The sequence below is a fragment of the Talpa occidentalis genome, unplaced genomic scaffold (assembly GCF_014898055.3).
Source record: "Talpa occidentalis isolate TD23 unplaced genomic scaffold, MPIMG_talOcc4v2.1 talOcc4.3, whole genome shotgun sequence".
In the NCBI taxonomy this organism is placed as follows: Eukaryota; Metazoa; Chordata; class Mammalia; order Eulipotyphla; family Talpidae; genus Talpa; species Talpa occidentalis.
Window position 1 is genome coordinate 68,093,226 of NW_023603184.1, and position 25,232 is coordinate 68,118,457.

General features: G+C 38.9%; 1 protein-coding gene across 4 annotated transcripts in view; it reads right to left on the bottom strand.

The window, feature by feature from the left end:
• The window catches only part of DPP10 (dipeptidyl peptidase like 10), a 611,591-nt gene that overhangs the window by 551,616 nt on the left and 34,743 nt on the right, over positions 1-25,232 (bottom strand). Inside the window, exon 1 of one of the 4 annotated variants that reach the window (XM_054699638.1) lies at positions 4,593-4,685. The exons of 2 other annotated variants lie outside the window; for them this stretch is intronic. In XM_054699638.1, coding sequence (XP_054555613.1) covers positions 4,593-4,664 — 72 coding nt within the window. In that variant the 5' untranslated portion in view covers positions 4,665-4,685. Of the gene's footprint in view, positions 1-4,354; positions 4,512-4,592; positions 4,686-25,232 lie in introns of those variants that run through there. One more of the 4 variants, XM_054699640.1, reaches the window with a different exon arrangement.

Below are 25,232 nucleotides of genomic sequence, written 5' to 3' on the forward strand. Positions count from 1 at the left end.
TCAGTCTCTAAAAGACAGATAGGCAGACTGATAGGTAAAGACAGATAAGAAGTTTTAAGAGGGAATGTTTTGAGGTATTTTATAAAGTCAGCAAATGTTATGTGTATGGTGTGTAAGATATATATGGTGTGTATATATATATATATATATGTAATAAGAAATTAAAGGAGTAGAAAATGTAAAATCTCCCAAATCATAAAGATTTCTATATAACTATATTGAACACAAATGATATTTTATAGACAAATCACATAGAATTCTCCTTCCAATTAAATATAGTGTATATTGAGTGTTGAAAAGAAAATTCTATTAACTGTTTTAACATGATTTGCAAAAGCAATTTTTCAGGTTCTGCACTATAAATAATAGTTTATAAACTAAATTGTGACATGTCTACCTGTTAGGGAACAATGGAAGAATAAGATTTTTTTAAGTTTTCATTAATCATATATTTGAAAGTTATAATCCAGCTTACTAGACCAAAGTTGAAATAAAAATACCAAATTCTAATTTCTGTGGAGCATCATTTTAGGTTAACATTACCTGAAGTTCAAAAGCACAAATATTTTTACAGGTATTTTACAAAAGGCATTTCACACATTACATATTTAATCACAATTCTAACCCTGAATTATTTTAAAGGGCTCTGCTACCAAGCTGAACTGTAAGAGACTGGTTTCCTATTAGAAAGGGGAAAAAATGCATAATTAATGCTGTTTTTGTAGTCAAATAATTGCTTGTAAAATACATTTTTTAATCATATTTCAGAAATTAGTTTTTTTTTTCTTTTTTTAGTTTGGGAGGGTCTGTTTTGTTTTGTGTGTGTTTTTTTGTTTTGTTTTGTTTTGTTTTTTGTCTTGTTCAATTAGACTTTTTAGAGCTGAGAGGACAGTCAAGTATTTAAGGAAATATTTTTCACCCATTGGATTCAGCAGAAGGGTGCCACCTGGTGGAAGCATGGGCAAATTCCAAACCAGGTCTGACTACCAAAAAAGCACTCCTTTAACAAACCTTGAAAATCTCATTATCAAGAGAAAATGACACAAAGATTTTACAAGTTCTTGTGCACTTATTCAGAACCAAGGCCTCTCTGGTTCTTTTCATATTATTTCAATTAGTAAAAGAGAGATTAAGTTACTTTTAAAATTTCAAAAAGTATTTACATTGGTAGTTAAAATTTTACAAAAAGTCATCCTTCATTTTACATTGTCGGTGCATTTATATCCACACACACTAGTAGCAATTGATTTGCACTCTACTAACAGGAATGTGTTTAACTGTGGTTGTGCAGTAGTTAGGGGATAGGTGACTTCTATGAACTTAAATGTCATAGACAAGAGTTCAGTCTCAGCTCCATCATTTATGAAGCCAAGCTTGGTCAAGCTGCTTAATTGCTTTAATCTGTGTATTCTCATCTCTAAAATGGGAATAACAATAGGACCAAACTCAAAAAGTTACTTTGAAGTTCAAGTAGAAAAAGGCATTCAGCAATTACTACCTTATTACCTTACTACCAAGGAAGTACTTTGCACATGTCAAGCTTTCAGGAAGTGATTTTTTTAAAAAACAACAATAAGTTACAATTAGCCACTCTAGATTTTGGATCCCATCAAAACAAAGTGAGATATTGATCATGTTAAGTGGGAGTGACTATAATAACCCATATCAATGCATTTATTTTTAGACATTTTATGAATTAGAAGTGTTATGAAACAGCAAAAATGACTGTCATAAACATTTAATCAATGCAACTTGAAAGGAAAGACTAAGATGGCAAAAATACGTCTAGTGATTGAGAATATTAATAAAAGCATGCGGACCTTGATGTTCTTACTGCTGCTGCTCCCTCCCTAGGGAAGGGAACTCTGGCCATGGCACCTGTACCAGCAGACAGTAACAGATAAGATGAAACAGGGAGGTCAAGTTCTCCAAAGACCCATAACAATAGCCAAATTACATGGTTCATAACCATTTCACCCAGAGGAAAGACTATGGTCTTCTACTGTGCTACAAGTGGAAAAGGTATCTGATAGCCTCAGGATAAGGCATCTTTGAGATTTCATAAAAATCTCTACTGTGAAAAATGGAAGACCTTTCTAGAAACATTCAAAAGCTTAAATCACTCAAAATCAATACACAGTGAGTTATTAGTTGGAACATGTTCCCCATTTAACCATTAAGTAGGACTTCATGTAGCTACATTTTTATTTAAATTTGTGATTTTCAGAAATATTACAGAAACCTGAACAATCAATCATGTATATATGGAGGTACTATGTATAATTCCACATGAGAGTTGTGTGACAATTTCAAAATTAAACTATAATGACTAATAACACTAATAAAAACTTAGTAATCTTACCTCAAATAGTTTCAGCACTCACAGCAACTACCCTGATGATCTAGTTATCATTGCATATGCCAAGTTTTGAACAAAGAATATACAAGATAGTTATTTCTGAGAGTGCTTGGAAAACCCTCAATGGGATGCTGCCATGTATATTTCAATCTGACTTTCCTTTCCCTTGCATTAAAATCAATCCCTTTCATTTTAACTCATGCATAATACGCATACCAGTGACATTTTAAAATCATGTAAATACTCAGAAAGGCACTTTAAAAAACTCAATTAAAACAAGAGTTCTGCAAATGGCCACTCCCTGAATATTTGAAGTGGTCATAAACAAAAAATGCATGCTAACAAGAAAAACAGATTCAAGATTGAATCTATCTCTTCATATGAATTTTAAGTACCAGATTAGTCCTGACAAAGGATTTACTGCGCATAGACAGTTTATCCACTATTTACATATACATTCCAGTTTCTTGTGCTCTGTTCCTTGTCTTCCTCCCCACCTCCAGCATCACTGAACTGTTTGCAGCACCTCGAGTAACCGGCTGGTGTCACAGGTTTGTGAGCAAAGATTTCATGTGGGGACTCTCACCTGACTAATCATTCTTATTGGTAGCATCATTCCAAGAGCAGTAGAGAGGCTCAGTGGCTTGTTAATGAAATTTAAGAGCTGTCAACCTGAAAGAGGATGTTAAATCCATGCTTCTCTCCTGAAATTATTTTTGTAATCTGCTATCCAATTGCTATTTGTGCTGAGTGTTGGAGGGAAAAAGGGAAAAGAGATATAAATGTAAGGGACACATAATATAGCATACATATTTTAACATTTCCATACTGAAGACTGGGAGCAAAGAGGATGGTTTAAGAAAACAACTGCTTTGTAAACACTGCAATATTCACTCCAGTAAATGGAGGGGAAGCTTTAAGGCATTGAGCAATCCCCACCACCTGTGTGAAACATGTGCAGAGAAGGGGAGGGAAGGAAAGATGGGAGAGACCACAAGCTAGAGAGATGACCAAGACTAGAATATTAATAGCAGAAGTGCTGGCATCTCCTCCAGTGCCTCACTACCACTTCTGGGCTATTTGAAAAGCTCCCCATCACAGGCTCCTAGATGCTTAAAATAGCAAGATTGGACAAGCTACCTAAACCCCCTTCACCCTGTTTCTACCGATGGGAGTGTCTCTGCCAGAATTGGGTCCAGGTCCTTCAACACTGGACTGGGGCAAATAACTCATCACTGGTTACCCTGCAATAGATCCTCCAGTCCCATTGTTACATGCTGACCTAAGGGTAGCCTGCTGGGCTCAGAGTCTCTAATTGATGTTAAAGCGACAGCCAGTCTGTCACCTCCTCTCTCCTCTTCACCCAGGCACCTCCATGCTCCTCACCATACAACTTTGGGAAAAGGCAACACCAAACTCACAAGTCATCCCAATTTCAGGGGCAGAGATGAGCTAGAGAGGCCCCTTATGGTTATGCTCCAGATCCTAAAGACCGAAATTAAAAAAAAAAGGGGGGGGTGGCAGCTTCAGAAAGACGAAAAAGGAAGAGAAATAACCCTCAGCCAGCACAGGGCACCTCATCTCTGCAGACACAACCCATGTGGGTTCAAAAAATCACTAAAGCCAGTATCTGCTCAGCTCCCCATAACAATTAATGCCTTTTTGTTCCCCAAGCTGCGTTCCATTCAGCAGACCTGAGACGCTTGTTACACCCTCTCCCCCAGTAAGATTCCCCGTCCCGGTCTTCTCATAAAAAAAGAAAGGGAAGGGAAAACTCCGCCGGCCTAGAGGTCATTGGCGTGCACGGCGAGCTCTGGACAGCGCTCCGCTCAGATACGTGCACCGCGGGCTCCAGCCCGGCAAGTGGGCGCCTCCAGGAGCGCAGCGATGCCTCCAACGTGCATTAAGCAGGCACGAGGCCCCCTTCCTGCACCCAGACCACCGCTCCCTCAGCGATCCGCCCTCCGGGGCTCCCCGGGGCACCCCAGGCTTTACCTCTCTGCCCCCTTCCCCGCGGCTCTCCGCGGTGCGCATCCTCTCGCCCGGCCCCAGAGCGAACTCAGACGCTCCAACTTCCTGCGGAGTCCATGGAGGAGCCGAGGGGAGCCGGGAACTGGGGCGGAGGAGGGTGGGGACAGGGAGGCGCGGGGGCCGAGCCGGGGAGGAGCGGCGGGGGCGCAGGAGCTGGAGCCTCCCTTCCCGGGAGGGCCTGGCGGCCGCGGCCAACTCTCACCTGGTCCGCGGGCTGCGCCTGGCTCGCTCTGGCCCCCGAGGGGGGCTGCTGCTCCTGCTTCATGGCTGTCATCGCCGGCGGCCCGCGCGGGCGCGCACTTGCTCGCGGGCACTTCAGAGTAGGGGACCGTCCCTTGGCCGCGATCGCATGTCACAGGCGCCCGGCGCGCTCCGAATTGGCGGAGGGAAAAGCGGCAGCGACGGGGTGGGGGGAGGGGAGCGGCTGGGAGGGGGGAGCAGGAGAGGCGCCCGGCAGGCTCCCCTCTCAAGACCCTCCTTCGCCGTCCGCAGACCCTCAACTCCCCGCTCCCCCCGCGCGCCTCCACCCCAAAGCGAGGGGCGCCTCCGAGCCCGGGCGCGACCGAGTGGCAAGTTAGTGGCGCGGCGAGCGGCGGGGGAGCCGCACCTGACCGCGCTCGAGCGTCGTCTGGCCGTGCGGGAGAAGCCGGGCTGGCATTCTACTGCAGTCCGCGCCCCCCGCCCGCCCCCGGGGACTCCCCGCGCCGCGCTCAGCGCGCCAGGTGGAGCAGCCGGGCGCCGCGCCTCGGCATCTCCCGAGCAACCGCAACGCGGGAGAGAGCGCGGCGCCGCTCGCCAGCCCCCGACACGCGCGGCCGAGGCTGCCGGGCTCCCCGGGCCCCCTCACTCACCCCTGCCCGCCCCCGCAGGCTTCTGCTAAAACACGGAGAAGCGGAGCGCGCCCGAGCGAAGCCCTCGGTGGCTCCAGCGCTGCCACTGGGCATGCTCCGGTGCTCTGCGAAGGTTGGCGGCAGTGGGGGGCTGGGGGTCAGGAGCCCCACTGGGGTCCTCAGCACCTGTCGGGACCTGGGAAGTAGCCCCAGATTATGACCCGAGGCTCTGAACCTCCCGATTTGGAGCAGTGGACACCCTTTAGTCTCCAGCCTGATTCCCCTGCTAACTGCCTGCTGAATGCCAGTGAATTCCTAACGGTTGGCTAATAACACTAATAACACTAACGTTGGTAATCTGGTAATCACTTATTTTTTTTTTTTTGTTTCCTTTTCCCGGACACTTAGAAAATCCCTCTCCAGCTTTCCTTTTGCCCCACACAACCTTTTCCCAATTCAAGTTTGCATATTGAGCATCCTTTGTCAAACACTGCAAGACTTGGGAAGCTTGCAGGGAGAACAGACTAAACAGCAAGTTAAATCTACCAAATTCCCTGCTTGTGTAAAGTTCATGTTATAGTGTGGGTGCAATGAGGCTGGAATAGATACTAATCAATTAGTCAATGTAGCCTTTGGAAAGTTGAATTCACATGAGCATAATTGACCAAGCAAGGCCCACCAGTTTCATCCAGAATCACTAGCATCTGAAGGGTAAAAAAGACTTGCCCAAAGCAGATTAGAAACAAGCAGTCTCAGGTCTCAGGCACTGGTTGATGGAGATTGGTCTTCAGAGAAAAGACAGAAGGGAGTTAAATATCCAGATGTTAGGGACTCATCATGCCAGTTGTGAGGAGGTTCCAGTAGATAGGACAGAGAACATGAATTACTGAAGGAGTGGCCTTGGGTTTGTTTTTATGGATTTAGGATTGACTTCTTGTGAGAGTTACTCTGCCACTTGTTAGCCCTGGGACAGTTTGTAGGATTGTAGGAATTGTGCTCTTGCCATGTTCATTCCTAAAATGTGAATTGCCACATTTGTCCCAAACATTAATGCTAACAATATCTCCCTTTAAACAAATCAGTGACAACTAGATTTCTTTAGAGAGTAAAATATATAATAGCTTTATCCATAAATGTAGGATTTTGATTGAAGAGAAAGGCTGTTTTTCAAAAATCTCAGAAGGAGAAAGACAAATACCATGTGATTTCACTCACATGTGGAATATAGAGAAACAAAGCAGAGGAGTAGTCAAAACTAAACCCAAATAATCCCTTGAAATCTGACTGCAGAATTGAGGCTACCAAGAAGGAGGGTGTGGGTGAGGCGGGTGGGTGTGATGTGGTAACATACATCTGAAGAGGTGTGAACCTGTACCTCTTAATCTTATAGTGCTGTAAACCACTTTTACCTTAATAAAAAATATAAATAATAAAAAGGAAAAAAAAAAGGTACCCATGCCTATTATGAGTGACCTATAATAGTGTGCCGGTTCATTTCAATAGAAACATTTTGATAGAAATAACTTCGCTAGTTGTAAAAGTGTAAAACACATTTTTAAAATGAAACACTGATAAAATAGCTATTGGATAGTTTATCCAGTAAATCTTAGAATCCAGATTTTCCCTCACAAGTAATTTTTTGGGGAGAAATGAATCTACATTATTCAAAAAATGTTCTATCTTTACATTTTGTTCTTCTGTTCATTATTTTAGTGTATTCATCCTTTAAATGTGTTTCCATTTTGGACAATTGACTTGACTTGAAAGAATTGATGTGCAAAGACTTCTAGCAATTTTGAACAAGTATAGAGGAGAGGGAATTATCCTCATCCTATTTAAAATTACTTATTTGATTGAATTCAACTGTTCAACTTACAACTATTTTCAGTATTCAGTATAAAATCAACTTTAGTTACAAATCAAGATATTAGTTGCTATGTGTTTCATGTATAATGTGTATATTTGGGGATCATAGTTTTTAAACAAAATCTTAGTTCAGTCTATCTTTTGGTGTGGGCTGTTATTTTATCTAAGCTAAGAACATTATTTTATAGCTATTAGGGAGCTGACTTAGGGGCACTAATAAAAACTTAACCAACTCTTGTCTTAGCTCGTAGAGATGTGGCCAAGGTGAAATCTGTTATCTCCTGCATTGGTTCCTTACCTAGTAAAATTAAGAAGTTTAGACTAAGAGAACAGTAAGATTCCTAATTTCTCTAAATTTCTATGATTTTATAAATCAAAAGACTATCACAGAATGTTAATATGTATAAAATTCAGTGGGGGAATCAATTAAGTGCTTAGAAAAAGTTTATTACTTCATAATAGATCCTTAATAGCCACAAACTTCCCCATGCTCTTGAGTTACACATATTTTATGTTCTCAGAAAATTATAATTTTTTTTCTGAGTATCATTTCTGCAAATTAAATACCTCTCACAAAAAAAGCTTTTGAGTGACTTACAACGTATTGATGAGTACTTTTTTGAGGACAACCATACATTCTATAACATTCATACAATGGTAAAGGAAATTTTCCTGTTCTTTTAATGCAATGGAATCAGACTCACATAACTGCAAAAGACTGGGAGAAACTCCCTGACAAAACTTCTATTTGGAGTTGCAACATGGGGCTGTATTATTCAAGAAGATTTCTAAAATTCAGATTCTACAACTAACTTTCAAAAATTCTATTGCCTCAAATTCTAGATTCAGGATAGACATAACCCACCATGTCACTCTGCATTATTTTTAATCACACTTCTTGAAGTCATTAAATCTTTCTCATTGACAACACTGTGAATATCCACAGTGTCTTTCCTTCCTTGGTAGATTATTTAAAAGTATGGTGCCAAAGCAATATATCTTGTTTTACCTAGAATTAGTAATATAATAAATGAACATAGGTTATAAGATTTAAATAATAATTAGGTTCAGGGCCTCTCTGGTGGCACAAGAGGTTAAGCACCCCACTATGAAGCAATCCACACAAGTTCAAGCCCAGGCCCCCCAGGGAACAACCCGCATGGCACAGCAGAACTTTCCTGTCTTGCCCACTGCATCCCTCAGCAGTGTATTTTAGTCAGTCTGCCTGTTCCCCACTATGTCCCCACTCTGTCTCTGGTGAATCCTCTCACCCCTACCCCCTGCACCTCTGGCCTGTACCCCAACTCTTATATGCATAAATAAATAAATCTTTTAAAAAATATTTAAGTTCATCCAAGATTATCTTTAAAATATGTGTACATTAGTGGCAACATAGGTTGTTCAGAAACATTCAAATCACATGTGCAGTATTCAGTCTTCCATATCAAATAACAGACCCAGGACTAAAGGACCCAAATTTACTGTAACAATACCAGTAACAAGGCCTGCTAAACACTAATATGTTAAAGAACAGAAGGCCCTTGGACTTTGTGAAGCAGGGTAGTCTTTAAAGACAAATTATTCAGTTTCATATAAATTAGATAAAGTAAACAGGACACTATGAGCAGCTAGTTGCCTGAAATCTCTTCCTACTTTTAGCCTTCTTTTCTCTGTCCTCCCTGAGGCAAATCTGCAGTGTCATGTACAGGCCACCTTGATGGGGATTTCCCTGCATTATCCAGTCCTCTATTGAGTGTCTGTAATGAACACAGCATCAGGAAGACAGAGTTCATGAGCTGTGCCTTCAGAGACCTGGCCTGAAATGTGCCCAATTAGCTTTCCGCAGATCAAGAAATAGCTTTAGTTCACATCTCCTGCTATCATTTTGTTTCGATTTATAAATCACCTCTACTCACCTCAATCGGCTTCTTGAATTCTCCACAGTACATATCATGTCTCTGGGCAGAAAACCAGTATGCTGAGCAATCCTTAGAAACCAACTATATTTTAGAAGCCTGAATCAGTAAAACAACACAGTTTTTTTAAAGAGAAAAGAAAGATTAAAGCCACTACATATTTAACTGATATCCATGTATACTACCAATACTTTTCTGCGTTTCTTTTGGTGATAATTTAACTGAACATTTTGTGAGTCTCTGTCTATGACAGGAATACTTTCCTGTTGTAAAAATTCATAGCCCAATTATGATCTCTGGTGGAAGCAGACAGAGTTGCAATATCCTGAGAGTCATTCTTGATGCTCACTGGAGACCTGAAGATATTGACAAACCACTCATTCATACTGAGCTTCAGTGCTGCAGTGTCTCCTTAGTTATTTATATACTTCACATCTTTATCTGAGAGTCTTTATAATGACACATAGGAAAACATTAAGACAGAAAAACAATGTATATAATTTTCCCACATAAAGTTTTCTCCCCATATGTATAGCTAAATCGTAACATCAAAACAACTAGAGAATGTGAAAAAATTACCTATCATTATTACGTTTATCCACTAGATGTTTGACAAGGGGAATTTATTGATGTAATTTTCTTAAAGAGAAATTGTTAAAGAATATGTTGACATAGTAAAAAAGATCATATTTTGGTCATATGTTGGCTAATTTTTTTTAATGAAGTCAAATTTTCTGGATCAGATTCTGTCTAGAAATTACAGAAAGACTGTCAGATGTGGAAGAATATTCAGAAACACTGGAATAACATTTTTCTTTTCAAATGATGAGTCTACATTTGACGAATAAATTTCTCTGAATCTGTTATTTCTCATTTTTACAACCAAGACTAGATTTCCCAATGATTCAAAATAATCTCTTCAACTTTGTCCTTTGAAGTAAAGTACATTATTACTGAATCTTCTCTTACATTCAGATTTCATAGAGGTGATTTACTTATATAATTGTTAGAAGACCACAAAGCATATTTTCCTTTCTGGGAAAATATTATGAATTGAAAGTGAAAACTAATGGAGGACAAGAATAGAAAAACAAACAAACAAACAAACAAACAAAAAAAAACTGGAAAGGAGGTGTCACAAGACCAGAAACCTGGCTCACAAGGAGGTGGGGATAGAAAAGATTAGCAAAGCCAGTGACACAGCTATGGAAACCAAGATCCTTAGGCACAGAGGACACAATTATGGAAACTAAGATCCTTACCCAAGAACTATGATCCTTTGACATGGACACCTAGATTACAAAGCATAAAATCCAAGCAGGTGGGCCTACCCAGTGGCGCAGAGGGTTGAACACCGCGGAGTGAAGCTGACAGCAGCCTCTGCACGAGGGTTCGATTGCTGGCCAGCCAGGGAGATTCCCACATGGTGCAGCAAACCTCTCCTGCCTAGCCTGCTGCTCCCCCCCCCCCAGCAGTGTATTTCGGTCTGTCTGCCAGATCTGTTCCCCACTCTGTCTCTGGTGAATTCCCTCACCCTCCCACGTCTCTGACTGTACCCCAATTCTTGTATAAATAAATAAATCTAAAAAAAAAAAAATCCAAGCAGGTATCAGCCTGTTGTCTAGAGCACAGGCCAAAAGGTAAAGATATGGAGATTGAGCCCAATAGACCCCAAAGGTAAAGATATGGAGATGAGGCCCATTGTGGAATCTCAGGTCCCTTTCAGATTCTGCAAAGTTATCCAAAATTAGCAACCAGGGCCTCCCCAGTGGCACAGCCATTGAGTGCTGGGTTGGGAAGCTGCCCGTGGCCTCTGAGGCACCGGTTCGATCCCCGGCCTCTCCCCGGCCACCAGAGGAGGGTCCCACATGGCGCGCAGACCTCTCCGGCCGCCCGCTGCTCCCCTCAGCAGTGTACTTCGGTCCTTCTGCCTGCTCTGCACCCCGCTCTGGCTCTGGTGAATTCTCTCACCCTCCCGCGCTTCTGACTGTACCCAGTGCTTGTACGAATAAATAAATAAATCTTAAAAAAAAAAAAACAAAACAAAATTAGCAACCAGCTGATGGCCCACAGGGAGTGAGCCCCTCCCAAACAGAAGACTCTATCAGTTCAGTGTCTGCACAAGCAGACAGGGCAGCACTCCATCTGCAGTGAGATATTAACCAATATTTGGAGAAAAGGAAAGCTTTCTATTTTTTTAATAAAAAGTTGATCATGCTTAATTTATTTTTAATTTAGTACTGGATTCAGACTCCCCATCAATATGTTTTTCTTGAAAAGAAGAGATAACCTAAAACTTAGGAGAAATGGCTCCAGAGTATCCATTGACATTAAAGGACTCTTGGAATTTTTTTCCACCAATTGACTTTCTACCACTGAGAATTATTCTTCTACCATTTCCAATGAAATTTGAGCTAAGTCCTTGAATTCATAGCAAATCTTTTCCACACAAGGAGCCATATACTTAGATACAAATGTAGTTTCCGAATACCATGGGATGTGACCTCTATTGAAATGAGATATGTTAAAATAAATCTCCATTTCAGGGCATTGGTTAACTTGTTTAATCTTTTAGCCCAGATGAGTTGATTGTTATCTCTTCTATCTGCCATCTATTTATAGATCCTTGCAAGAATAGAGTCTCTCAAAAATCTATCTGTAAGACTAAATATTTACTAAAATCATTTATCTTTTTTTTTAAGATTTATTTATTTATTTATTTATACAAGAACCCGGAGCACAGGCCAGGGGTGCAGGAGGTGAGAGGATTCACCAGAAGCAGAGCGGGGAACAGAACAGGCAGACTGACTGAAATGCACTGCTGAGGGGAGCAGTGGGCGAGACAAGAGAGGTTTGACTCACCATGTACAAGTTTACTTTTTCCTGTAATAACAGTTTTGCACTTAAGAATTAGTAGGTATCAGTAAAGTAGAGAGACTCAGTAACAAATATCACATTATATACAAATCAATGATTAGAAAAATACACTTTAATTAGATATTTTATTGAGTCAACAGTGCTTTTATGATCATTTTATCCTAGTTGACAGGACATCAAAATAGCTTCACAGGATGGATGAGCAACACTCTTCAGCAGGCACTGACCCCTCACCATTAAGGAGCAATTTACTTACTTTTTCATCTTCCCCAATGCAACTGATTGTTAGGGGGTAAGGATGTTCTGAGCTAATCCCATACAGGCTTTGTGGACTCCACCCCCACTCCAGACCAAAGCCATAAGGACATTGGGAAAGACAAATCCCGTCACCACCAAAGGGAAGGTGGCTGGGACCCGAGGGTGGAGTTAAGCAGCCAGGTGTGGTATGAAAACCAAACACATGGGCCTTGGGGGTGGCTCTCTCGCTCTCACTCTCCTCCAGGCTTCGCGGCTCCTGGCTTGCGGCCAGCTCTGAGAGTGCCATTTGGGATTCCTGATCGGGATTGGGTAGGACACATTTAAAACTCTGTCTCCCACTTATCTCCCTGAGTTGTACATTTCCTCATTTGCCCTTCCCTTGTAAATAAACCTTTTCTTAACCTTTCCCATGTGCCTGCAGTAGAGTATTGATAAGTCCTTTTAAGCACGCGGGTGAGGACCCACAGTCAGGCACCCCGTTTTGTATCAGGGCTGCCCTATAACATGATCAATTATCTTATCCTGATTCAAGTTCATGGGAATTCTGTCCACTAATTCTTCTTATAATGTATATGTCACTACTAATTTATATTTTTGTTTTATCATATTATAGCTTCTTCAGCATCCTAATTGTGATAGCTTTCCTACTATATTAAATTAAAGATTTTATTTTGTACTTCAAAAAAATTGAGATATAATTTACATATAGAATCTTTGTTTCAGGTATAAAGCATAATGATTCAATATTATGTGCAAATGTGAAATGATCACCACAATAGCTCTAGTTCTGTTATGAGATCTTTAAGAACTATTCTTTCAGCAATTTTCAAATAAACTATACAGTATTATTAATTATAGTCACCATGCTTCTCCAGGACTTATACATTTAGTTTTAACCACCTTTACCCATTTCACCCAGCTGTTTTGGAACTCAGTGATCTGTATCTATGAATTTGGGAGTTGTTTTTTAGATCCACACATAAGTGACATAATACCATATTTTTCTTTGACTTAATTCACTTAACAAAATGCCTTTAAAGTCCACTCATGTATTCACAAATGGCAGAATTTCCTGAATTTTTACGGCTAAATAATATTCCTTTGGATGCACTCACTCCCTCTCTTGATCGATCGATCGATCGATAGATAGATAGATAGATGGATAGATAGATAGATAGATAGATAGATAGATAGATAGATAGATAGATAGATAGATAGATTATATTGCATGTTCATCTAGTCACCCATCAATGGGCACTTAGGTTGTTGCCACATCTTGACTATTATAATAGTTAAGGAGGTATCAGTTAAGGGTCTATCTTAATCCTAGCTTACATTGGGCAGCTCTTGGATAAAAAGACAAAATGTACTTTTTTTTAGATGTAAGAAAAGTTTATTAAGAAGAAAAGGAACAGAAATAAAGATGGATTCCCAGGCCAGTGGAACGAGGCCAGGGAGGGGCAAGGAAACCCCACTTCTAAAAAATAGTCCTCTCCTCACCACATCAGTACTAAGCCCTGTCCAAATACCCTAAGAACATTTAAAAAAAAATTGAATAAAGCCACTCAGGGGAACCATCCTTTCTGTCTATTTCTTAGAATATTTCAATTTTCTCTATTTAACATGTAAGAATTACATAATCTTGATATTCCTCTGAGCCACTGATGCTAGATAATGCTAAGGACACAGCTGGTATTTCTTGGTTCCAAGATTAGGCAAAAGCTAGATAAACTTGAAATTTTCCAATGCAAATGAGCCAAAACTATGTGTCATAAAATAGTGAATCTCCAGTGCTGGAGAACTCACAGGAGAAAATGAATTTGGAGATAAGAGTTATATTGGCAATGTCACTTCTAATTTATTCTATTTTCCCACTAATACAGAAAGAATTTACTGAAATTGAGGAAGAGGGAACTCTGATAAAGATATTTTGAAACTGAATAAGATGTTTGATTGTTTTAAAGGTATCTAAAACTCCTATAGCTTGCCCACATTATGCAAAAATTATCACAAGATCAATAGAATTTTGGAATTTTCAAAGCATAGTTATTTTTTGCTTTGTCTTCTCTACATACACTTTAAATAAGTTAGTTTTTTATATTATCATTTATTAGTAGATTTTTTATATTATCATTTGCTTATAGAAGAAAAAAATGGACTTCCATTTAAAATAATACAAATTAGTATCATTTTGTGACAGAGAGGGGAAAAAAGATAACCATCCGCCCCCAAATCCCATGTTACTCAATAGAATTTTAGAGTATAACCATATTATAGCATACTGAAGTTGATGTTTAAGAAAATTAAAATCAAGTCTGGTATACTTTCTTTAAAAGACAGTGTTATTTGGGTAAAAGGATTATAGTAAGTTAACACAGGTTTAGACTACAGAGAGAACTAGATACCAAAACCAAAGCACAATATTTACAACAAATCTAGATATCTATAAAACCCTTGATGGTGAAAGTCACAGAGTCTGCGTGTGCTGGTATTTATGTGGGAGAAAGCAAAGAGAAGCAGTAAATGACAAACCTGTCAATCCAAAACTATTCAGAGAAAACCCCACAATAATTGATGAATCTTTACCAGAAAGTGCAATGTGCCAAATAAGAATAGCCAGTGAATCTAGGAAAGGTTTTGTGCATTTCAAAAGTGAATCAAAGGGTTTCTTTGGGGGAGTCATTGATCTCTCACATTTGTTTGTCCTATTAGCAAGAAACTTTTTTATTCTGGAATATCTTAAAGGATATATGCATAGCACTTATCCTAGAAAAAAAGAAACAGTGTCTCACTCTGGAGTAAAGAGAAAGTCTGTTTACAGTCTTGGAAAATGGTCATTGTGTCCCCTCTGAAGCAAAAGACAGGCATGCTTACTGTCCATTGTAAAATATTTGGGTTGCTGAAACTTTCTACTTCCATCCACTGGGTAAGCAGGTGTCCATCTAGGCCAAATCATTCACCTTGGGGACAAGACATGCTCACATAAATATGTTGATGTCCATGCTATTTGCTGCACCACCTATAACCAAGTTCTCTTTGTCTCTGACCCAAAATATCCTTAAAATTGCTGTGTTAAATTGTTAACTTGCAAATCATGTAAAATCTCAGTACTTTCAGTTCTTAACAGAACATCAAGATCTAAGATGGTTGGAGAAGTATAGGTCCTGTAAAAGCTTGAAATTGACCCACAGGGACTTTTTCCAACACAGGACCCCATGTTGAGGAAATGCTAGCAGAAGTGGAATCAAAATTGAGCAGAATAGAGATGAAACAAACAGAAAATCTAGAAAAAGAGTTGAACAGATCCAGGAACTCTAAGAACACGAGAGACACTATTATTTTTCTAACAATAAAAGAAAACAAAGAAGAACCTTAAAAATTGGAAAGACTATCAAAAGTTTTTAACTATGTAAGAATGGCAAAAAAAAAAAAAACCCTAAATTTCCATAACAATGAGCAATGGAAAACTATCACAGTCAAATCCCATATAAAGTCAAGTGTTAGAAACAAAGTCGTTGCAAGAAAAAGAGAATAATACATCAAGAGATCAGGGATTGACAAGCTCTGTGGCTCACAGGTCAAATCCAGTCCACTTCCTATTTTTTTAAATAAAGTTTTATTAGAGCATAGTTGTGCTTATTCATATATTTATTGCCTATGACTACAATAGCAGTACTAAATATTTTTGACATAGGACATATGGACTACAATGCATAAAATATTTATTCTTTCATACTTTACGGGAAGTTTGCCAAGTTCTGCTACTGAGAAAAAAAGCTTGCCAAAAAGCCATGCTCAAAAAGTTTTCAAAACTGTAACAGTCTGTTTCAAAATGAGTTAAAGGACATTAAGTCACATAACAAATGAAAGAACATCATTCATCTGAATTAGGAAAAAATTAGAAATTATGAGATAAAATTCTAGGAAGAATTAGAAATAAATGTCATGTTAGAATCACTCTAGGGAACTATTAGAGCAAATAAGCACAACAAATTATGCTTAAGTGAAATTAAAGTGTGAAGGAGAAGTTAGAAACCAAAAAAAAAAAAAAATAACCAAAGCTACTATAATTCGAGAAAGTGACTCCAAATTTTAAAAAATAATTTAAACTTTTGAAAAAAAACACATACTACAACTGAGATTAACAATAAACACAATCAGTACCAAGAAAAATTAATAGATCTTAAAAAAAAATTATCTGGGCATCTAGCAAAAATAATACTTGTTTTAAAGAAGTAATATTATATAATAATTGGATTTTTCCACAGCACCAGGTTTTACAGAAGGAAACATGTTAAGATATTAAAGAAAATAAAAGAAAATAAAAATTGTGCCAGGTATTATATATATATTTCTTAAAATGAACTATAATTTAAGATTCTTCTTATCTAACTCTCCATTCCTCTCTCTGCCCCTCCCAGTGCCCTACATGACCTGACCACCGGACAGTCTCCCTGCTTCCAGTGCTTCCTTTGTTCCACATAGGAATTTTCTCTAATAACCATCTTGCATATCTAATTACACCTGCTTCTCAGAGGACTTGGAGTAACAAGGTCTAAAAATAATGACCTACCTAGTTGCAATCAACTGTCAGGTTGAGCAAAACATAAGGTGTCCAATTAAATTTGCATTTGAGATAAAGAGCAAAAAATATTTTAGTATAAGTTGTCCCATGTAGGTCTTTTGTAACATATTTATACTAAAATTTATGTCATTTATTTTAAGTGGAAATATAAATGGGTATCTTGTTCTTTTATTTTCCAGCTCTGGCAATCTCAGTAGTAATGATTATCACTTATCCCCATATTGTGGTCATAAAAGTAAGCAGGGTTTCTTAGAGAAATGGCTGAATTTGAATGTGGGTAAGAAATGTTCCCGATAAGACTGCACCATTTTGACAAAAACTAGAATGGAAGCTACCGTAGACAGCTAGAATAATGTTAAGATGAATCAAAAATCTACCTTAAAAAGGCTATATCTAAGGGCCTCCCCTGGTGGCACAGTGGTTGAGTGCTGGATTGCTAGGCTGTCCACAGCCTCTGCAGAGCCAGTTCGATCCCCAGACACCGGCGAGGGTCCCACCAAAAAAAAAAAAAAAAAAAAAAGGCTCTATCTAATAAAAAATCATTTGAATTTTGATAAGGATAGGAATTGGAGTAGATTAGAAACCTTTAGATATTTAAATCCTAGTTAAGTTTCCTTCTGAGGAAAACAGGCAATGAGTTTATTATTATGAAAACTGGCTAAAGTATCAAATATTGATCCTGCCTTTTATAGTACGCTACCATTGGTAACCAAACTCTATATGAGGGAAAGCATCTCCTTAAAAAATATATTCTAACCAATGGATAGAATTAGAATATTACCATTTTGGAATCACCAATAAAATTGTGGATTGTATGTTGAGCACAGTGTGTCTCCTGATAAAAGAGCACAGTGCTGGGCCTACCTGGTGGTGTAGGGGGTTAGGACGCAACCTATGAAGCAATCGGCAGCCTCTGCACCAAGAGTTCGATTCCCCAGCCAGCCAGGGAACAACCCACATGGCACAGCAGACCTCTCCTGACTGGCCTGCTGCTCCCCTCAGCAGTGTACTTTAGTCAATCTGCCCCACTCTGTCTCTGGTGAATCCTCTCACCCCCCCACACCTCTGGCCTCTACCCCAGCTCTTGTACGCATAAATAAATAAATAAATCTTAAAAAAAAAAAAGAGCACAGTGCTACCTATGGTCTTGTCAAAGCTGAATGTGACCAAGAATACTGTTGCCCATTTGCAAGAAATGAAAAGAACATGTAAAATCACACCATGAATATACAATCAGCAACTCTACTCTGGGCTGAAATTCAACAGAACAAGTGGCCCAAAATTACTGGGGAGTGGAGGAAGGATGACATGTTGATTAAAATGGTGTTAAACAAATATCAATTTTAAAATTGATGACTAAGCTCCAGTGCCTACAGATGCATACTTAAGTGACAAAATACAAGGAAATGATCAGTATAAAAATCAGAACAGTGGTTACTTTTGGAGGGAGAATGGACAGAGCAAATGGAGAGGCCTCTTTGACATGGGGGGTGGTTAAAATGGTATTTGTCTTATAATAATTTCATGTGACATGATGTATCTGTGTCTTATTTTAAGTAAATGTTTAAAAAATGCTTAATAGAGTTCTTGATTCTTAGTAAACACTCAATAAAGGGAGTTATTAGAGAATGTAAAGTAAAAGATAAGGACAGAATTTAGAATAATTGCTTCCAAATTGCTTTTTAATTTATTTTTAAGTAACGATAAACCTTCAGCACTCACTGTCATTCTCTCTCCAGTGTATGTACAAAGATATCCCTGTCTCTTTAAAATGTGCTTATGGGATTGAAAGCAGAATGCTAACTTTGCTTATGCTTTTAGAACTCTTCAGCATTAGCAAACACCACGATAGACAAAAGAGGTTCTAAGGATAAAGGTGTTTTATGTCTCACAGGGGATGCTCATTGCAAGGCATTAATTCATTTGCATGCTATTAAATACTGTATCTATTTAGCCTACAATCAACACAATGGAGAAAATTGTAGATCAAGGTCTATTTGTTCAATTCCAAATTTATGTGAAAAAAGCAATGAGCCCCAATCCAAGCCCACTCATTCTTATTGATTGCAGAACCATACAGTCTGTGTGAGGGGGAGAACAATTTATACTCTTCTTAACAAGATTTCTGGCTTCAGGAAGCTATTAGGCCTCCTGCCTTCCCAAATTCAGTGACAAGCTTCTATAAAGGGCTAAAGTCTTCACTCTGTGCTTTTCTAGCTACAAATGGGTGTACAGTTGCTATTCAAGCTGAATTTTAATTAATATTAGAAAGATGTCTTCTTCTCACTTGTGTTCAGACTTCTTCCTTTTGTGGCAAAATCTCTGCTCATAGTCTTGGCACAGTGGCTTTTGACAATGAACTCACAGGGGGCTCGTCCATCTGCCAATATGTGCTAACATCACCAAATTTCTATATCCCTGAAAATATAACCCTTCTAAATGCACATTCTCTCCACCTAAAAACATTTGCCAATTCATTTAGCTACCTCACAGAAACCATTCTTACCCACTCCAGTGAAAAGCAATTCTCTGTTTTCCATTCCTAGGGTATCTAATTTTTATGCCATGCATTTGTTACATATCATTTATTTCCTTGTATCATTATCTATTTCACCAGCGTTCTCCCACTCACTCCACTCTACCATTCTATCAAGTACATTTCTATTTTTGAATTTTTCTTATGAATTATAATAGTGAAAATAATAATAACTTACATTTATGGACTTCTTAATGTAAATCAGGCATGGTCTTGTGCTTTTAATGCAACAACTGTACAGGGTAGGGACTCTCCTTACCTCCATTTAGAATCATTTAAATCAAGATTTAAAAGATGATATCCATGGCTCCACATCTATTTAGAGGTATAACAAGATTTGAACATCTAGTCCTTTTGCAAATATCCTTAATAATGTGGCCTTAGATTAAAAATCACAAAAAGGTGTCTATTTAATTTAATCCATGGGATGTCATAAATTACCTGCTATTTGATTTTTTGCCAAGCCTGAAATGGCTGTTTATTATAAACTTCATATATTGCTTATATATATCCAATAAAATAGTTATAGCACATAGGTAGATACTTCTATAATAACACTAAATTTTGTTAGGTATGGTTTTTGTCCAATTTATGTAGCATAAAGGGATACAGAGTAGCTGTTCAATTGAATTTACATTTTTGTCTTGTTATCAAAATTATCTCTATGCTTCCTACATTCCTTTTTTTTTTTCCCTATGTTCCTTTTAACTGTTAGTATGGGGAAAAATTTTATAGCATTCTCTTAATAGTGAACTAGCTAATCACCTACATTTCTTCACTGTGTTCTGTATAATTTAGCATATGTAAGTAATTATACTTTTGTAGGTATGTTTCAAAGAGAAATACATAAAGCAAGATAGGAACCAAATATCAGAACTTTTATTTGCACTTTGAGTAAACTACTAAGTAAGTTTTTAGGGTAGTGCAGTGGTAGTGAATTTTTGGTGTGCCGAAAAATCTCCCCCTGTAGATCTTCATAGTGGTGATTCTGAAGCAATAAAGTGACATTGAGGGATGTGCATTTTCACCAATATCCTATTGGTTTTGAAGTAAAAGATTCAGGGATCAACTTTGTGAGAAAAATAAAAATGAAGAATTTAAGAGAAAAGATTTGAAGTCAGAAAGACCAGAGAGAGATGAGCCTCCGTGGTGACACAGGAGTTAAAGTCTCAGCACAATCAAGCTATCACCAGGCACTGTGGCATGAATTCCATCCCTATCCTTGGCCAGGGAGCTGACCCACATGGCACAGCAGAATTCTCCTATCTTGCCTGCTATTCCCCTCAGCAGTTTATTTCAGTAGATCTACCTGTTCTGCTCCCCACTGTCTCTGGTGAATTTCCCCCCACACCTGGCACCGTACCTCTGGCCTACACCCCAGTTCTTGTATGCATAAATAAATAAAAATAAATCTTTAAATAAAAAAAAGACCAGTGCCTCCCTGGTGGTGCAGGCTGTTGAGCGCTGCACTGTGAAGCTGTCCTTAGCCTCTGTAGTGAGGGTTCGATGCTGGACGGCCGGCAAGAATCCCAGATGGCACAGCAAACCTCTCCTGTAGCGCTTGCTGCTCCCCTCAGCAGTGTATTTCAGTCAGTCTGCCTGCTCTGTTCCCTGCTCTGTCTTGGTGAATCCTCTCACCCTCCCTCGCATCTGGCCTGTACCCCAGTTCTTGTATAAAAATAAATAAATCTTAAAAAAAAAGACCAGAGAGTCACACATTCAACCATTACTTGTAATGTACTTATCTAAACTTCATTTCTCTTTTTGTAAAATGCACAATAATAAAGGTATCTGACTTATAGTGTTGTGTGAAAATATATGAAAAGTGCTTGGCATAGTGCCTGGACCACAGGAAGTGATAAAGTGTTAGCAAGTAGCAGGAGTGGTGTCATTAGCAGTGTAAAAATGTAGGTGTTCTGAACATCACATGTTATTGGGAAATTACAAATTAAGACAGCAATGAGGTACTACGGTACAGCGACTAGCATGGTGAAATTCCAAAACACCGACAGACCCCAAAACTGTTATTCATTGCTGTGGTGATACAAAACGGCACCCTCTGAAAAATAGTTTGACAATTTCTTACAATTACTAAACATACCACATAATCAAGAAAGCCCCCATCACTATATACTTACCCAAAAGATTTGAAAACTTAGGTCTACAGAAATACTGATGTCATCTTTATTCATAAATGTCAAACTTTGCAAACAAGTTACCCTTCCCTCTTAAGGAAGTTGGATGAGTAAACTGTGGTACATCCACAAGTGGGATATTTCTCTCAAATAGAAAGAGATGAGCTATCAAGTCACAAGAACACATAGAGGAAACTTAAGTGTGTATTGCCAAGTGAGTACACCAATCTAAAATGTCTACATACTGTGTAACACAGAGTTTGTGACATTAAAACTATGAGTGGTTGTTAGGGTTTTCCTGGGAGAAAGAAAAGAGGGGTGAATAGGTGGAGTAACAAGGATTTTTTAGGCACTGAAACTATTTTGCATACAATTGCAACAGTGGGGGGCCTCCCTGGTGGCACAAGGGGTAAAGGCACAACCTATGAAGCTATCAGGCAGCCACTACAGCACAAGTTTGATCCCCGGGCAGGGAGCAACCCACATGGCGCAGCAGACCTCTCCTGACTCGCCCACTGCTTCCCTCAGCAATGTATTTCACTCAATTTGCCTGTTCTGCTCCCCAATCTGTCTCTGGTGAAACATCTCACCCCCCAACACCTCTGGCCTGGACCCCAGTTCTTGTTTGCATAAATAAATAAATCTTTAAAAAAAATTGCAACAGTGGATACATGTTACCTACATTTGCCAAAACCCTTAGCATATACAACAAAAAGAATAAACTCTAATATAAACTATGACATTAAATAATAATATACCAATATTGGTCCTTTCATTACAACAAATTACCATGTAAATGAAAGATAGATGTATGTTGGGGTGAGGTTGGTGAGGTGTATAAGGGAAATTTGTACTTTCCACTCAGTTTTTCTATAAACCAAAACTGCTTTTTAAAATAAAGTTAAATCGCTTCTTGGCCTTTTGGCTAAGATCAAGTGTAAAATAAAGTTAATATTGTAAAGCAAAAACAAAAAATGTAGGTAATATTTGTAAATTTTTATATGAAAACGCAGAAGAAACATCGCTGGCTATGAACTCAGTATTAGAGGTAAAAATAAAGACAAAAATTATTAATATTTAGTGCAAAAAATGAACCCATCTCATCAAAATTCTATGTTGTTTACTCATTAAAATAACAATATTTTGGATTAAGTAGACTATATTACTAAAATTAAATTCACATTTTTTTTTTTTACATTTTAATGTTACTACCAAAAATTTTGAAATCCCAAACCCAATTATAAAAAGTTCAACATTGAATTTTGTCCAGGAGTTGTAGTGTACCAAAGTGGATCAAGAACTCTTCCCCTTTCGGGGTCTCCCCTGGTGGCGCAGTGGTTCAGCACTGGGCTGCGAAGCTGCCCGCAGCCTCTGCAGCGCCGGTTCAATCCCCGGCCGCAGGCGAGAGTCACACATGGCGCCACAGACCTCTCCTGCCGCGCCCGCTGCTCCCCTCAGCAGTGTATTTCGTCACTCTGCCTGTTCTGTTCCCCGCTCTGGCTCTGGTGAATTCTCTCACCCTCCTGCACTTCTGACTGTACCCAGTGCTTAAATGAATAAATAAATAAATTTTAAAAAAAAGAACTCTTCCCCTTTCTACAACCTCAAATTCAAATCCAAAGTCTAGCTCCCCCAAACCCAGGCAACTCATTCATTAAAGAGACCGAACCATTGTCACCATAACTGACAGAACTTTCTTAGAAGGAGAAAACACTACTCAGAATGAGAGAGCATTAAAAGAAGAGCCAACACAGACCAGGACCTCTCAAGGAACTCTTGAACCAGGACTGCGGGGGGCTGTAGTTTGGCTCTTCCTCCTGGTGTAGCAGTAGGTGCTCTCAGGCAGCTGCCCCTCTTTCTCGGTATGCTGATAAACTTCTATAGCCCATTCACAAGAATCTGAGCATGAAGTGGATCCACAGAGGGGTGGCCCAGTAAGCCCTCATTTACTGACAGCTTCTGGGCCCTATCTGACCCACTCCTGATTTTCAGTGCATACCGTTCAGTAATAAAACTCTTCTTCCAAACTGTTGACTTCTGATCTGGAATTACTAAATTCAGTGTGCCTCTAGTTACACTGTCATCTCTGGCTAACATCCTGGGTTCAGATTACTTATGAGCACACATTGCTTTGTTCTCAGACTTTGACTTTGTCTCTATTTAGCAACTTGGGCTTTGGATAGAAGAGGCTTTTCTTGAATTCTAGAATCCAGACTTCTACGACCCTTGCCTGAGCCCCTTTGTGGCCCTACTTGATTAACTGATCACTGCAGAAAGCAGTGAATGATTTCTGCAAAGCCCAGGATTATAGGCAGTTGATGAATATTAAACAGGCAAGAGGAGTGCAGCCTTTAAAGCAGAAACAGTGTGCTATTATCTGACTCTCTCGATAGAATAGGAAATCCTTGAGAACAAGAACTGTGTCTTATTTAGCTATGGACTATACAGCTCCTTACCTATCATAAGCACTAAGGGAATGTTGACGAATAAACGAGTACAAGAATATACCTGCCTATAGGACAACATGGACTCTATGCTCATAAAGTTTATAATCTTTCAAGTGTAGATAATATGTACACTTAAATAAGTTATTATGACTCTATTTTATATCAAAGTATTTGGAAGTATTTTTTCAACTTCTTTGGATGAAAATGAATGAAGGTAAGGCAAAATTCTCGTTCCATTCCAGCACAGCTATGTTACCTTCATGTAAATTTTTAAAATTGTTTTCCTCAGTCCCCAAACAAGCTAAGTCTCTGCTCAAAAATATGCTGGAAGGATAAATGAAGGGAATATGTGTAAAGCAACAAATACTGTGCTTGGGACAGAATATGCATATTGTGAAGTTTCTCTCCTTTCATAAATTTCAAATCTTTAGCTTGAGAATGTTCTTGGAAAAGAAACTGGAAAAAAAAATGTTCTCTTGCATTTGTATCAGTAAATTCCACGTTGGCAGGAACTGTAAGAATCAACACCAAAACAGAAACCCTACAAATCTAACTATAAAACTCAGTCTACAGGTGTGGGGGAAGGGAGGATACAGAGGAAGGGCATGGACACAATGGACTATGTGGAAGACCATGGGTGCCTTGGTGGGGGGTGTGATTTGGTAGTATATACCTGAATCATATTCCTGAGTCATACGCAGCATTGTAGACCAAAGCTACCTTAAAAAAAAACCAAAAAACAAAAAAACCTACAAAGCATATTTTTAAAAATCAACTAAGCAACTTTCTAAGCCACATAATTACAGCTCCTCCCATCCCACCCCACTCCTGTCACAACTGTAATGTGTAGACAGAAATATACAGCAATGTAATTTTGATAGCCTTAACCACATCACTAAATAGTCGTATCTTTTTGTCTTAACAGTTTTATTCCTGCTGAAAATTAGAAACTTTAGGAAAATTCATAAACTGGTACATTGATATGATTATCTGATAATCTTACAATATTCTATTTCATTCATTATTTCCAACATAAATATGTTTCATCCCTTGTCCTTGAATGCCAGTATGCACCTCAAAATCATCATGCCCAAATATGGATTCCTGATTTCTCTCTCCAATATAACCCATACCATTGCAGAAAGTGGCAACTTGATCCTTCTCATTGTGTGGCTTAGAAAATATGGACTCATTAACTACCCTTCTCACTCTTCCCTGCCCTCACACACCATGTCCAACCCATACCAAACCCCGTTGATCTCCACTACAATATAGATCTTATAGTCAGCTATTTCTCATTACTTCCACTTGGAAGTAATGGACATGGGCCCAAGCTGTTAGCATCTTTTATCTAGATGACCACAAAAGCTGTTATCCTATCCTCTACCACTG